Here is a 15,627-nt window from a genome sequence, read left to right as displayed (position 1 = left end):
CAGCCTGGGAGGCACTTGTGTTGCTTTTCACCTTCAGGTGTGCATCACTAGCTGCTGGCTGGGTAAGTAGCTCGGGTTTTTTTTTTCCAAAATTGTATCACCTAGAGACGCATCTGCATGGTCTGGTGTGTTGTGTTGTGGGAGCCTCTGCATGGTCACTTGAAACAGTAGCAGGGAGGGCATGTACCTCTGTTTCTTTGAGCATGTGTGAGCCCTGTATCAGAGGATACAGAGGAAATAAGTGAGTGTGTCTTGTTGAGGGCTGAATCATCCAGTTGGAACAGAAAATACTATTGGAGGACTAAGGTGGTTTAGTGTTCCAAAAAACAGAGTGAGAGAGAAGAGCAGTGCATGATGCATCAGTGTCTGCTAAACAAGGCTTCTCTGGAAACATATCTCCTTGGAGCCTCATGCATCACGATCCCGGGGGGGACTGTTGCAATTCCTTGGAACTCTCCTCTAGCCTTTCAGGAGCCCAGATAAAAGGGTTTGCCAGTTTCACAGCGTCTGATTGTAGGGTTGCTCTTTGGTCTGCTTTTCAAAGTGTGTCTGTTGAGATGATGATAACGACACCTTTCGTAAGCAGCTGCCCATGCTTCACTTTAGGCACTCTTATTTAGCTATTGAAAAATAACTTGCTAGGCTAATAAATGTTGTATTGAAACAAAAAGTTTGCTAGTTGGGTATGCCAGTTTCATACCACTTCATTCTCCGTGAGCACAATGCCTCTATGATTTTAGCTAATTTTTTTTTTTTTAAACCAAAGAGAAAGTGTCACTTTAAATATTTCATTGTATCCTTTTGCATAGTAAGGGAGCTAACGAAGGTAATTTAGGTTCTAACTGGTGCTCTGTGTCCTCTCCATTATGCATTTACCAGTCAACTGATACTTTTCTCAAATATTTACTCTGATATTTCACTGCAGTTGCCCTCTCCTTCTCCATTCCCTCACCATCTCCCTTCCATGGAGGTATCGCACATATTTCAGTTACCCTCTATTTAAATAGCAACACTCCCTTCCAGTACAAACAGTCAGTCAGTCATTAAACAATGAGGAAGACCAACAGTGGAGGAGGTTATGGGTGGGGCCCGGAGTGTGCAAGCACAATTGTGCAAAAGACTTCCTGCTGAAGAGAAGAAAAGGACGCTTTCCGTTAGTGTCAGGGTGCCATTCTGTAGTGCCGAGAGACACAAAATCAAGAGGAAATCACTGCTGCAGACACGAGAGCTGGATCTCACTTAAAATTATGTAGAGCCATCCAAATTATTGTTGAAGGTAAGACATGTGAGACAAAACACTGGCGCTTTAACCATGTTTTCCCACCTCCTCCTGTAGCAGAAGGTGATTCTGAGTGGCTGTGACTCATCCTCAGGAGGTCCCTGGGTTTTTTTGCCTAATAACAGCAAGAGTTTAGTGAGACTATCCTTAACAGAATATCTATAGCGTTTTTGAAGGCTTTGCTGTATGTCCTTTCTCTTATGTGATGTACAACAGAGGGCTCTATTAATATTTTGTTGGAGCTCAAGACCTGATCATTTTTTCTCCAAAAAAGATCAGAATAGGGTATTCCCTGTTGGGAATTCAGAAGTGTAGCTGGGTTACTGCACTCCTTGTCCTGTACTTGTTCATCAGATTGAGATTGGATGTGGCATCCTGGGAACTGCAGGGTTAAAAGTGCATTAAAAAGAAAAGGAAAAAAATTGTTAATGGAAACCCATTTGACTACTATAGTGTCTAAGGATTTCATGGCTCTACAGGTAAAAGGCATGGACATGATAAGTAGTGTTGGAGAATGCTGGTTTAAATGAAGAACAAGAACTTAATATATTAGCATATTTATGCTATGTTTAGTTTTGCAACAATTTAATTTCTAGATCTTGGAAATAAAATGTAGTAAGAAAGAGGCTGGGATGTGCATTTAGAAGGTGCTGAGAACTGTCAGGATTGCAGAGTCCATGAGTAAAATTCTACATTTCTAACGGGACACGGGATCCTGGATAGCTCAGCTTCTTACCAATTCAGTATTTTATACTTGGATCACCTTTCAGGTTAGACTTCACATGCACAGGTGATAGAGGTGAATGTATTGCTTCCCTTGCAGCTGCCTTCAGCCTTTTCAGTTTGTAAAACCCTAAAATTTTCCATGGGAGGTACAGATCCTTGCACAGTGGATGTGACCCTACTGATAACAAATGCAGTTTCCTTCTTCACCTTTTGTTGACCTACTAGAGATAATGAACCACAGGCCTTTGGAGATCTGTAAACCAGAAGTAAAAACTGCTATAAGTGCAAGGACAATATGCAATAGAAACATGCTATTGCCATTACTTAAACCAGTTTTGAAAAACACATCTGAACAGAGATCTCCTGTTTGTAGTACATGTCAGTTTGGCCACGTTTCCAGTTATTTAGCAGACTGATTATTTTCCAGGTGCCAACTTTGTATTTTAAATCGGCTGATGATCTTTCATTTCCAGCTCTCAGGGCTGCCCCTGGTTAAAGTAGTCATGAAAGGGTGGCATTTTAGTTTAGCATACGTTGTGTCTGGCTTGGTCTGAAATCCTTACACCAACCCTTTCTCCTCTCTCTGGTTTATCAGCATTTGATACATTTCATGGTGCGTGACACGACTGATTTACTGAAAGAGAATTGAAAATAGAGAGCAGCCTTGACTCAGGAATGGTTTGTGGATGCGGATTTGTTTTCTGTCACATCATCGTTGCTATAGTGACTTAGCAAAGATCTGTTTAGCAGTCACTAGATGTTTCATGTTGTCCTGGTTTCAGCTGGGATAGAGTTAATTTTTGTCCTAGTAGCTGGCATAGTGCTGTGTTTTGGATTTAGCATGAGAATAATGTGATAACACACTGATGTTTTAGTTGTTGCTAAGCAGTGTTTATACTAAGTCAAGGACTTTTCAGCTTCCCATGCTCTGCCAGCAAGGAGGTGCACAAGAAGCCGGGAGGGGGCACAGCCAGGACAGCTGACCCAAACTGGCCAGAGGGCTATTCCATACCATAGGATGTCATGCTCAGTATATAAGCTGGGGGAAGTTGGCCGGGGGGTGGCGACCACTGCTCGAGGACTGACTGGGCATCGGTCGGCAGGTGGTGGGCGGTTGCATCACTTGTTTTTCCTCGGTTTTGTTCCCCTCTCTCTGCTGTTGTTTTCCTTTTCATAATTATTATTATTATTCCCCCCCCCCCCAATTATTAAGCTGTTCTTCTCTCAACCCACGAGTTTTCTTACTTTTACTCTTCCGATTCTCTCCCCCATCCCACTGGGGGCAGGAGGGTGAGCTAGCGGCTGTGTGGGGCTTGGTTGCCAACTGGAGTTAAACTACGACACATGTTCTGGGCAAAAGTTAGGGATTTTCCAATATTCCTTTAACAGTTGTTTTGCAGAAGTACATGTGTGTATAGTCTTCTGCAATAAGTCCCTGCTACTCTTGTTACTTATTGCTGCTTCTGTGAGAAGGTGTGTACCTGCTGTATTTTGGCTCGTGGTGTCCCTTCCTTCCTGAAGTAATTTCAAGGCAGGTGGATAAACAACCTACCTGTCTCGTCAAGGTTATCGACTATTTCCTCCTCAGGAGGGATGTCATGGAGTGCAGTGATAAATGCAAAGGGATGGAGAACATGAACCCTCCTAAGGAATGGTCCTTCTTATGAATCAGTTATGCAGTTCTGAAGGAGGAGGAGGATGCGTTTGGAGCTGATTCACATGGTTGGAGTCAGGAAGTCTGAGCTCTTTCCCCACATCTCTCATGTCACCGAAGGCATGATCAAGAGCATGATGCAGCTACAACCTTAACTGAGATTTCCTTCTTCTAGGTTGGTAAGTGGGGGATGGTAATTCTTCTGTTCAAGTTCCCTATGTTCATTGGGAGGGGTTGAAGGTTGCAGCGCACACTTGGAGAATGGCTGCTCCCAGCAGAGGCGCTCCACCCGGCAGGCGAGTCAGGCCAGTGTCTGTGAAAGTCTCGCTGTGTCTGGCAGGCTGCGTCAAACAGAGCTCCCTCCCCTTCCTGCTCCTGATCGCTGGCCGCGGAGCAGCCTTCCTGCCTGCGGGCGGTGATCTGGTGGATTTGGCCACCATCTCGGTGGCAAGCTGTGGTCAGCCTCCAGCTCTGCAGTGGGGCAGGTGCACCTTGCAGTATGTTCTCATCCCTGTTGGCAGAGGTTTGAAAGCAGGAGACAAGGTTTCTTATATAGGCTTGACCTCAGAGAGAGCTCTTTGGACACCAGCACCGCAACCGATTAAGCGTTCAGCGCTACTGGAAGTCCCAGTGGAGTTCCCTTTGTCATGCTAAGCTAGCCAGAGAGAAAGGGTTGGTTTCTTATGGGCCACTTAGACAGGGTCATCTTGATGATGGGCATCTTCAGAGAAAGTCTTCAAGATATGCGTCTTATTTTACTCACAGAAATTCAAATAGTTCTGTTGGTAGAATAAACTGAACACTCATAAGTGCTCCTTCAGCTGGGTTTGACAGTAAAAGAGAAAGATCTCCTCATTTAAAAAAAAAAAAATGCATTTCGGCTAACATAATTAATAAATTTTTCCTGCTTATTTGACTCTCCTGTCAAGGTACATATCCCATAATACGACCTTATTTCCCCTTCTTCTTTACGATGAACTTCGGTTCTGTGCATTAAACTTATTTCAGATCTGGATTAATTTGAAGTTCTTCCCTCTGCTGGTGTCTGCTGCACTGATTTCGCAGATTTTGTAGCTCATATGCCTTAATGTTGAGACCAGTTTTTTCTTGTCAGCTCTTTGATGAACAGTTTTGGCCTGTCCATTTTCTGTAGCTCCACAGAACTGATACTTCAGCCCCACTGCAGATTGGATGGGTTTTTTTCTGCATGGTCTGGGGTAATCTGTTTCTTACCAACAGCTCTTACATTTTTATCAATTTTGTAAGGTTAATTAATGCAACAGCCTCCGGTCCCAGTTGTCTTAAATATTTAGAGGAGCGAAAGAGATTTATGCACATTTTTGCTGCAAAGCTAGATTTGGTTGAATTTCTGAGTTAGATTCCCAGCTGGTATAAATCAGTGAAGTTTCACTGAAGTCTTTTTGGATGATCAGCTCAACTGAGGATCTGGCCTTTCTTAAATCGTGTCACTTACTGAAGTTGAGCTACTTTGCACCGAGCATATGACAGTTGCTGCTGTATTTCTGTGTAGAGAAATATGGGATATATTTCTACTATCTTTTATCTCTGTGTAGCTATAAAGGAAGACAGGGTGTGTGTGTGTACATTTATATGCGCACACACACGTTTATACACACAGTCACCCACACACAAATAAATGTGGTAGGAAAACACCTCTCTTTTTCCTGTCATTAATTATGCACTAGTACACTGTAGGCTTCAGCTGACATGGAGGGGTAGAGCCTCACTGAAGATTTGGGCCACTGGGTCCAAATTTGTTTTCATGTATCAAAAAGCTCCAAAAACAAACAAACAAAACCCCACCAAGCATCGCTACCAAACTTGGAGACACTTGGGGAGAAAGCAGCTCCAAGGAAAAATAATTTAGATTTGCCCCACTGAGAGGTCCCTTCCCCACGGGTCCCTGGATTAAGCACCCTTTTCACCCGATGTAGTCCTACTCCCGATGCACAGAGCAAGTGAGGTCTCTTCTTATGGTCCAACACATGAAACCTCCTGCTTGGGGGGGAAGTGGTTGATGGGCAGGCCAGGGGCCTGGGAAGTGTGATGGATTAGATGAGAATGTTGTTCCAAGGAAGCACAGAAATTCCTTTGTGCAGCTTTGGGGCAGAGTTGGGTGTCTCCCCGCTGTTAGTCTTTCTGTCTGTTTTCTTATCACGTTAATCTCCGTCAGACTAACATTGACTTTAAACTCTTTCAAGTCATTATGACAAGTGAGCATGGCAGTAAATTCTTCCATATCAAGAGTGAGACAAATTGTACTGCGCTGCATATTATGGCGTAGTACTACTAATTGCTTAACTTGATAAATGTCTTCTGATAGGTTATATAGTTAATGAACAAAGATGTTAATTGCTCTTATCTGAAATAGCTACGTTTGCAGGGGCGTACTCTGGAGCCATGGATGTCTCCTAACAGAGATTTATTTCAAATCATCCATTGTTTTCAGCAGTTTCAGAGTCCATTACCCTTCAGCGTGCCGACTGAATAGTCTCCACCCCCATCAAAGTTTTGAGAGCAATCAACTCTTCCTACATGTTGTTCAGCAGGACTGAATCTTATTTGCATATGGAAAACTTATATGTAATACAGTATGCTCATCATTCTGGGCTACAGCAGCATGGCTCATTCTTAAGAGCAGCCAAGAAAAAAATAAGCCCCTGACAGTGGAAGAGCAAGGGTCTGGAATAGCCCTGTTTCCCCCCACCATCTGGAGTATTTAATTGGGAAAATCATTCTTCATTGTTGTTGTGTTGGTGGGAGTTGTCAGTCTAAATATTTTAATGCAAATAACCATCTCTATTTGTAGAATTCATCTTTTCTAGACGCTTTCTTTGGAAAATATGCAGCTGAAGATTTAGTACATTATTATATGAGTAAGTGCATACAAGCCTTATATTAACAATGGACGTCATGTTTATTCTTTCCCTTTTAGAATTTCCCATGGAAACAAGTGGGCAGATTTTTGCATTATTGAGTAGTCTGCTGCTGCCGACTTTTCCCAGAAACGCTAAGAGAAAACTAGCCCTACGCATGAGCTTACATGTTCTTCCAGTTTTGGGAGCACTGGATTCCCCTAAGATTTGATTTATAGTACGTTTTGGTGTGTGGCTATTCTGGTACAAAGTTGTTTCAAAGCTGTATGATTAATAAATCTTTATGGAACTGAAAAAAGACACTTCTCACTGAGGTTAAAACATACCTGATTTCCCAATGGAGAAGTTGCATGTTTCGTTAGGAGGCTAAAGGCTAATGTGAAGAGAAAAATGTTTCCTTGACTTAGGGTTTTTGTTTGTTGTAATAAATTTCATTTTCATTTATGAGTCTCTTACAGTTTTTCAGAACATGTTCAAAAGCAAACGACCAGAAGTTAAAACTGTAACTGTAAATCTGTAAGCTGACATATGTAGATTCTCTGGCCAAAGTTTTCTAAGTCAGGATTAATTTTGTAGAGTGAATGAGAGAAGTGCATTATCTTGCTTCGTTTGATAGATTTCAGACTTTGCCAAGAAATACAAATCTCCCTTCAAAAAGGACAGCTATAAAAATAAGAATTATTATTTTCTTAAATAAAGGCATTTTCAACTGAACTTGATGTATTACTGCTCAAAGATGCTGTGGCTGTAGACTGGCTCATACGAATAAATTAGACTGAAATGTTCAGGTCCTCACCGCTCACTGCTTTCCCCATGATATGCTGCCCCCTAAGTTATGTTAACATACTAGTTTCTGTTTTGCGTTAGGAATGGGGCCGAAGGAGCTAAAAAGTAATCTGGCAAAAGCTGGATGGGTTCCCTGATCTGCCTGGCGCCACAGCCAGGCAAATATTTGTATGGGTAGAGGCAAAGTGGATAGATGGAGGTGAGAATGCTGCTTAAGACTGGTATTGATGCCAGATGCTCCATGGTGACCCACTGAGGATCGGTGTCATTTTAGGTATTTTCAAATCTCTGACTGCACATTTCTGGTCTTACGTGGTGTTCTAATTTGAATATCCCATGGAGTGACCTGGGGCTGAAGATGCAGCTCCTGGGGGTGTGTGCAAGCAAGACCAGCTGGAACATGAGAGCGTGCAACACTTGCACTGCTTATTTATCGAACACAATGATTCACGGTGATCGACGTTCGCATACCTGAATGTCAAAATAACCTGTGTTTTAAGAGGAACCAGTGACTCAGGCTGTGGTTTTACCCCAGGCCATTTCCTGATAAATGGCTGAACTGTGCTTGGTCTTGTGAAAACACTACCGGGGAACACTGCTCTGTCCTCGCATCTGTGTGTGTGCAGGGATTAGGGAAAGGACACCTTTGTGCGGGGCTGACCTTCGCCTCATTAGTGCCATGGTCTCTCTGTGAGGAGCACCATAGCCTTGTGAGGTCTGGGAAGCCTCCGGTCTGAGGACAGCTCTGTTTCAGTGCTTCTTCAGAGCATTTCTGCACAGCCCTAATGTGGGAGTGTGGTCTTCAGTGTTCGACAGCATCTAGAAGCACAATTTCAGGGAGCTCTACACAGTGGCAAATCACTTTGCTTTAGACTCTTTCAATTGCAAAACAGAGGTGAAGCTACCTATAGCTGGTGTTTTCAGGACTGAAAATATTTCACTCCCTAGAACGCGGTGTTTTTAATGAAAACAGAAACAATGCATATAACGTTGCTTATAGGGATTAAAATAGATTGGGGCTATTCATTTTTTTGAGTAAGATAGCAAACAACTGTGGTAAAGGTACAGTGTGTGAGGTATGGCTGGATAGAAGGTATGGAAGTGTGATCATATTAGTGCTATATAAACTACCTCATTGGCATAATGCTTTCATTTGGAGAGAGGAACCATCTGTGTAATTCCATGCTATGGTTTAGGTAGTCTTCCCATCCTTTGCAGACGGCAGAACTCTGTGTTCCTCCATTCTCCTTAACGAAAAGGACTGTCCGATGAGAGTAAGTTATGCCTGAGATGAAATCACTTGTGTATGGTTAGAGAGCTGTGATTGAACCGGATCAGTTACCTTTAACGCTGTTTAAATGGATGGTTTAAGGTATAGAAGAGGCTTCTCTTGGGAACAGATTCTGTGAGAATTCTTCAAATCCTCTTTGATGTTAATGGAGGGTATTAAGGACAGTCAGCACCTTCTTAAGAGAGAAATTTAAATTGCTTTGATTAATTTCATTTTATGTTTGCATCCGCTGGTTCTGGATTTCTCCCTTCTCCAGTCTTTCAGAGCATGTTTTTGATAACTTTGCCTCCTGAGCATACTAGATTTTATGCTGGCTGTTTTCATATTTTTCCCTGAGTGTTGTAATGCTGATTACCAAAGGATCTTGGGCCTTTGGCTTCCTGTGAGAAGGAGATAATTACTCTCCAGTAGGCAACGCATGACGTACAGTATCAGCGTTAAGCCATTGGGATTCCAGTCACTAGTGTAGAACAATATTGTGGGTAAATGAATAAGCAGAAGTTTATCATACTTCCTGCATAACAAGGTTTTCGTTAAAGAGGCAGCGAAAATTGTTTCCAGCGAGGGCTAGTGTAAAATGAACACTGCCACAACAAGTGTTAGTGAAAAATACATTAAAGTTCAATTCCCTGGCTTGCTGGGTTTTTCTTGCTGAAAAGGCAACTGACTTTTTGTAGCAGCAAAGGTGGATGACAGGGCCATCATTGCATTTTGGCAGATGACGTTTATGGCCTTATGAACATGTATGAAGTGTATAACTTCAAAGTACGATTTCCAGACGCACCACCTACTTAACTTATGGAAGAAAGTTGTACCAATAAGAAGTAGAGACGTTCCAAATGCAATTTGCTTATTTCACACTCGCCCCCAGGAATCCTGTGTTGTGATTTTAAGAGTTGGCCCTGTTTGACCCTGAAGTAGATGTGGTTTCTCCCTTGCCTTCTTTATTTCAAGACTGTCAGTTAAAAATAACTTATGTATTGGGCACAGTGGGAGTAAGTTTGAGAAGTTTAAGTTACATGTAAACCAGTAATAGTGAGAAAATAATTCATAAATGTAATAAGCTCTATTCTCTTGCAAGACATGGCTAACCCAATGGTTTATCCACGTGGTGGGATTAATCAGTATTTTTGTATGAAAATAGTTTCTCTGCCATAGCAATACTGATCAGTTTGCTTACGCTATAGCAAAGTGAAATAAATGACGTCTTTGAAGACCTCTGTTAAATTACTTAAACAACATGAAGACTTGCATAAAGTATGGTGTATGTACGCATACTCGATAGATACACAGCTATATCTCTGTGTATTTACTTATGTTTAGGACATAATTTTACGTGTGCTTGCATATATACATTTATATTTCAGCTTATCTTGGAGATAATTGTACTTCTGTAAGGGCTAAGAATTATGGGGATACTAATAAGGAGTTTCATGTTTAACTTTGTTTCCTTGCTACTATCAATTTATGTTGTACGTGTAATTGCAAAGCACAGTTAGTTATTTATGTTTTAATTGTGGCTTTCACTTGAAAATGGGCATCAGCAGTCTGTGCAGGAAACTGGTACTTACATGTAGGCTGAGATGAATAGGTTGGTTGCTCTGCTTTTGCTTGAGTCTAAAAGCTGAGGGCTGAATCTTTGGAGCCCCAAGAGCCACTGTCAAATGTAGCAGTCTAGATTTTGATGATGTGCTTGATCAACCTTGCAGCCAGGGAGAAGAACAAGAATGCATGGAATAAAACTACCTTAATATAGTACACTGCTGTTCTGCATGTATGAATGAGATGCTTCTTCGTACATTGATAGCATGTGCACGGCCAGACCCCTTCATAGCTCAGTTCAACCTGAGATTATGTTCCATTGATTTTGGGTCCAGAACAAATGCAATTTGACATTTTTGTATTTCAGGCACCTGGGTCTGGCCTGGTTTTGTTTTTATGTGGGTGATCTTAACATTTGAACAAGTTGGAGGTGGCTGGATGGATCTCTCTGTTGAATGGCCTGTATAGGAATTTTGCTTTCCAATCAGATATTTTGCACATATTTTCAACACCAAGAGTAATTTTGATAGTGCTGTTCTTACTTTGAAATTGTGAAACTTCTGATGAATAAGTAAACATTTTTTTTCCTCTCCTCTGTTTTCTTGCAGCCAACTGGGTACATGGAAAACTCCATTTCCTACAGTGCTATTGAGGATGTTCAACTGCTCTCCTGGGAGAATGCCCCTAAGTACTGTTTACAGCTCACAATCCCAGGGGGTACTGTCTTACTGCAGGTATGGTAAACACAGAAGTACAATTTTCTTTCTCTCTTACTGTGAATCTCCTTTAACTTCTGTTTGCTATGTATGAAATCTTAATTAGATGGACTCAGAAAAGGCAGAGAACTCAGTGCTGTCAAATTATCTAACCACCGGAAAATTTGCTCGGGGTGATAGCTCTGAAACTCTTAAATGTTGTTTGACAGTCAGAATGGAAATTTTGGGCCACAATGATTAAATCTTCTTGCTGATTTTGTGCATCAAAGTAGTGCTCTGTGGAAAGGCACATTGATGCGGGCCTGGAACAATTGTATTTTTACATATAGTCCTATTCCTGCATGAAACAAGTTAAAAATTTCATCCTTCAATTCATATGGGAAACCCATAACTTGCACTGGAACTGACAGGTATCTTTTTTTAAAAGATATTCGATCTTCATTGGAAGATTTCAGTATATTTGTATGGATATCTACATATGCTAGTTCTCTAAGTGTTGTTTTCAAACAGAAGACACTTCATTTACATTATTCCAGATTTCTTCATCCACTTTTGAGGCTTTGTAGGACTCTTTAGGTCATTGCAAGTTTTAGTGACAGAAAAGCACTCCACGGCACTGAGCTTTGGAACTACTTTAGAGTAGGAAAAGAAAAGCAACTGAAAACCCAGCTGCTTGGCCCCCAAAGAACTTTGAACAGTCATAGCTTGAAAAATACTGAATTGACTCCCAAATTAACTCTTACCATAGTTCTCAACATTGTTTCAAAGACAATTTGTTACCTGTTACCCTTTGGGAATTTACTTTTTCAGTTAAATATACAGCCATGACTATTGTGGATATGCATTTCCAGCAGGTAGGGCTGTAAAAAGACTGGGTGAGGAATTTCTGCAGAAAATGTGAAGAAAAGATCAGTTTAAACTGTGGATAACTCATGAAAAATTAAAAAGGCTATTTTTTCTTGAAAAAGTATGAACAACTTAAAAGGATTGATCATAATAGAGCTTGTGTGTTTGGGTGTGTACACACGCACACTTTAACTGTACCACTTTTGTGCAAAATGTAGTCCAATAGATAAAAAGATGGAAACGTACTGAATGATACACTAATGACTGTGATGACCATGTCTGCTGGATCATTTGTCCATGAGAATCATGGTACGCAGTGCACTGATCCGTGGTGTGCAGTCCAGCATTTAGAATAGACTAGACTAGACTAGTCTATTTGAGTTGGAAGGGACCTACAATGACCATCTAGTCCAACTGCCTGACCAATTCGGGGCTGACCAAAAGTTAAAGCATGTTGTTAAGGGCGTTGTCCAAATGCCTTTTAAACACTGACAGGCTTGGGGCATCGACCACCTCTCCAGGAAGCCTGCTCCAGGGTTTGAACACCCTCTCGGTAAAGAAAAGAAATGCTTCCTAATGTCCAGTCTAAATCTCCCCTGGCGCAGCTTTGAACCATTCGCACGCGTCCTATCACTGGATACCAGGGAGAAGAGATCAGCACCTCCCTTTCCACATCCCCTCCTCAGGAAGCTGTAGAGAGCAATGAGGTCACTCTTCAGCCTCCTTTTCTCCAAACTAGACAAACCCAAAGTCCTCAGTCACTCCTCATAGGGCATTTCTTCCAGAAGGAATTTCATTATTTCTTGGTGGTGAATTGTTGGGTGAAGCCCCTGTAGGTCCACAAAGTATGTGGCACCATCTGTATCCAGGGAGAGTTTAGTCAAAGCTCTTCTGAAATGGCTCTACCTGCAGATCATGAGAAAAATAACCTAAGTGGTATCATTCGGTAACCCAAGGCTAGGTGCCAAGCTGGTCCGTGTGTTCCATACTACAGACTTCTGTAGAGACGTGGGACAGCAAAGTTGACTCTGAGTTGGGAAGCCAATATGACTAACACTAGGTTGTGCTAATATTAGGTCCAGCTAGGTCCAGCTCTCCTTTGCCTTCATTTCAGACAGGCTGATGGGTCTGTCCGTACGCAGAGCTGTTTACCAGCAGCTCAGAGAACATAGTACTTGACTTCAGCCCTTCACGTGGTTCCTCTGCTTGGCATTTGGGATGGTTTTGGAATGTCATAAAAATATCATGAGGTTTTGATGATTTTCAACATAGCAAATACACTTTCACTCTGAAATGGTTAGAGGTGTACATGGAAACATTCATGGCCACATCCTTTGTTAAGTATATTTCTGGAGCTCCCTTTCATTTACTTCACAGGTGTAATCCTGGGGTTTTGCAGCCCTGTAAAAGGGGGCTGCAGCCATTCCCCCATTTTAATCTGAAAACGGTGCAGCTGAGTAAGTTTGGGATGACCTGAGAACATCTAACTTCGTGGACTCTTCTGGTGCATAGGTGGCATTTGTGTGTCTCTTCACATGTCCTTGAAGCACAGGCATGTGTCCCATTTGCACACGGAGCATATGTACATGCCTCTGCTCAGTGCCTAGCAAATTTCTGTGGCTCAAAATGACTTACCAATTTTCGGCGTTACCGGAGAGTGTAGGGAGCCTGAATTTCAGACAGGCTGCTGCAAGTCCACCTAAGTCCTGATTCTGTGGTTTAAAAAGCCTCTACTGTGCGTGACATGGGGGAAGGCAGGAAGACGAGCCATGGTTTCCCAACAGCTAGATTAGGGTCCTCATTATTGACGAAATCTTCCTTGCCTAATCCGTTAATTGAATTAATTAGAAAGAAACTCATTTGTCAGGTTGAATGATTTTGATTTTTTCTTGTGATAATTTTGACTCTGTTTTTTCCATAAATTTCCTTAGTGGTGCTAGCATTTGTGTTTATATCTGTTTCAACCGCTAGAATAGTTATATCTGCCTTTCCAAATTCCATTTTTAAGTCTTTATTCTATAGTTTATGGTAGCTGCCTTTACAGGCCTGCTTAATAGGAAACAAGATAAAGTTTGAACCCACAGCTCCCTGCTGAGTTTAAAGGAAATTGGTAGGGCATGCAGACTTTAATCTGGAGCAGCCTGCCATTTGTTTCTTTAAAAAAACCCCAACAAACCAAACACACAAATAATTACGTTTGTGAGAAAGTAACATCTTAGCATGGATGCTTTGGTATTTTCTTCCAAAAGTTCGGTGTCTTTATGTAACCTCATAGCAACTGATAAAGGAGTGGAGTGAGCTGGGCTTCTGTTATGTTTGTTGCTGACTGGCTGAGCGGACTGGATCAGATTACATTATAACTCTATGGGAATTTCAACATAATTGAAAATACAAACTTTAAAAATGTTTTTAGTATGACTTGGTCCTTCGTAGTGTCTCAATTCATCAAATGTGGTCAGATTGGAGGGAGTATAAAAATAGATTTCCCTTATACAGCTGTAATGTGTATTCACAAATCCAAAACAGTACTAAAAGTTACGTTTAGTATACTGTCATGGTTTAATCTCAGTTGGCAACTAAGCACCACGCAGCCACTCGCTCACTCCCCCCCACCTGGTGGGATGGGGGAGAGAATTGGAAGAGCACAAGTGGGAAAAAACTCGTGGGTTGAGATAAAAACAGTTTACTAATTGAAATAAAATGATAATAATAATAATATGTTAATAATAATAATAACACACAAAGCAAGTGATGCACAGTACAATTGCTCACCACCCGCTGACCGATGCCCAGCCAGTCCCCGAGCAGCGGCCCCCCCGGCCAGCTTTCCCCAGTTTATGTACTGAGCATGACGTCCCATCGTAGGGAATGTCCCTTCGGCCAGTTGGGGTCAGCTGTCCTGGCTGTGCCCCCTCCCAGCTCCTTGTGCACCTCCAGCCGTCTCAGTCGGTAGAGCATGGAAAACTAAAAAGTCCTTGGCTAGTGTAAGCATTACCTAGCAACAACTAAAAGATCGGTGCCTTATCAACTTTGTTCTCATCCTAAATCCAAAACACTGTACCAGCTACTAGGAAGGAAATTAACTCTATCCCTGCCGAAACCAGGACATATACTTAAGAAATCAAGATGTAAAAACTGGATTTATCAAGTAGCCGAGTTCAGCAGAAATTCTCAAGTATATGTGACAAAGAGTCTTAAGTATCCAAAAGACATGTTCACTGAGGTGCTGGGAAACAGAGATTCTGAGAAATTAGCCCTTGTATGCTTCAGTTATTTCCAGATTTGCAAGAGACTTCAATACATTTATGGGAAATTGGGACTTATGATCTCTTAGAAAATCATTCTGCCCTGCTAGTCTGAGCAGCAGCATGCTCTGATGTAATGTCCAACTCTGGTATCAGGAAATGTATAATAGTGGAACAAGTCAAACTAGTCCAAAACATGTTCCTAGTACTGTTTCTTCTGAAGTGCACTTTTGGTGAAATCTGGTTTTTTTCAAAGACTTGATCTAAATGACGTTTATGTATATAGAAATGTTTAAATGAACTGTTTTGACTACCCCCCGATTTATTTCATATTTCTGATTAATTTCAGTTTTATATTTTATGTTTTTGCACATGCTGTATTGTAAATTCTTTAATACTTTGGGATATAATTGACATGGTTTGACGTAAAATGAAGCATTTTAGTAGTTCTGAATCACAGGCTTTCCCGATTTTTCATTTTGCAGAGAAATTTAAAATTCCAACTTCTGCTTCACTGATTTGAAGCAGAAGCAATTTCGGACAACTGGCATTTCCCTCAGATGGAAATTCATTTCCAGCAATCCTTGTGGGAGGATGTCAGCATGTGGTGTTAGAGCATCCTTTGTGTATTTGTCTGTGTTAGGC

The 15,627-nt window shown here is 41.6% G+C and overlaps 1 protein-coding gene across 4 annotated transcripts in view; it reads left to right on the top strand.

Annotated features, from left to right (window-relative positions):
* The window catches only part of CMIP (c-Maf inducing protein), a 139,892-nt gene that overhangs the window by 62,810 nt on the left and 61,455 nt on the right, over positions 1-15,627 (top strand). For all 4 annotated transcript variants that reach the window (XM_076349059.1, XM_076349060.1, XM_076349057.1 and 1 more), the window contains one exon: positions 10,784-10,909. In XM_076349059.1, the coding sequence (XP_076205174.1) occupies positions 10,784-10,909 (126 nt within the window). The remainder of the gene's footprint in view (positions 1-10,783; positions 10,910-15,627) is intronic.

This window comes from Aptenodytes patagonicus, chromosome 11, assembly GCF_965638725.1.
Source record: "Aptenodytes patagonicus chromosome 11, bAptPat1.pri.cur, whole genome shotgun sequence".
Lineage (NCBI taxonomy): Eukaryota > Metazoa > Chordata > Aves > Sphenisciformes > Spheniscidae > Aptenodytes > Aptenodytes patagonicus.
The sequence above is the reverse complement of the archived record's forward strand: the minus strand, read 5'-3'. Positions and strand labels throughout refer to the sequence as shown.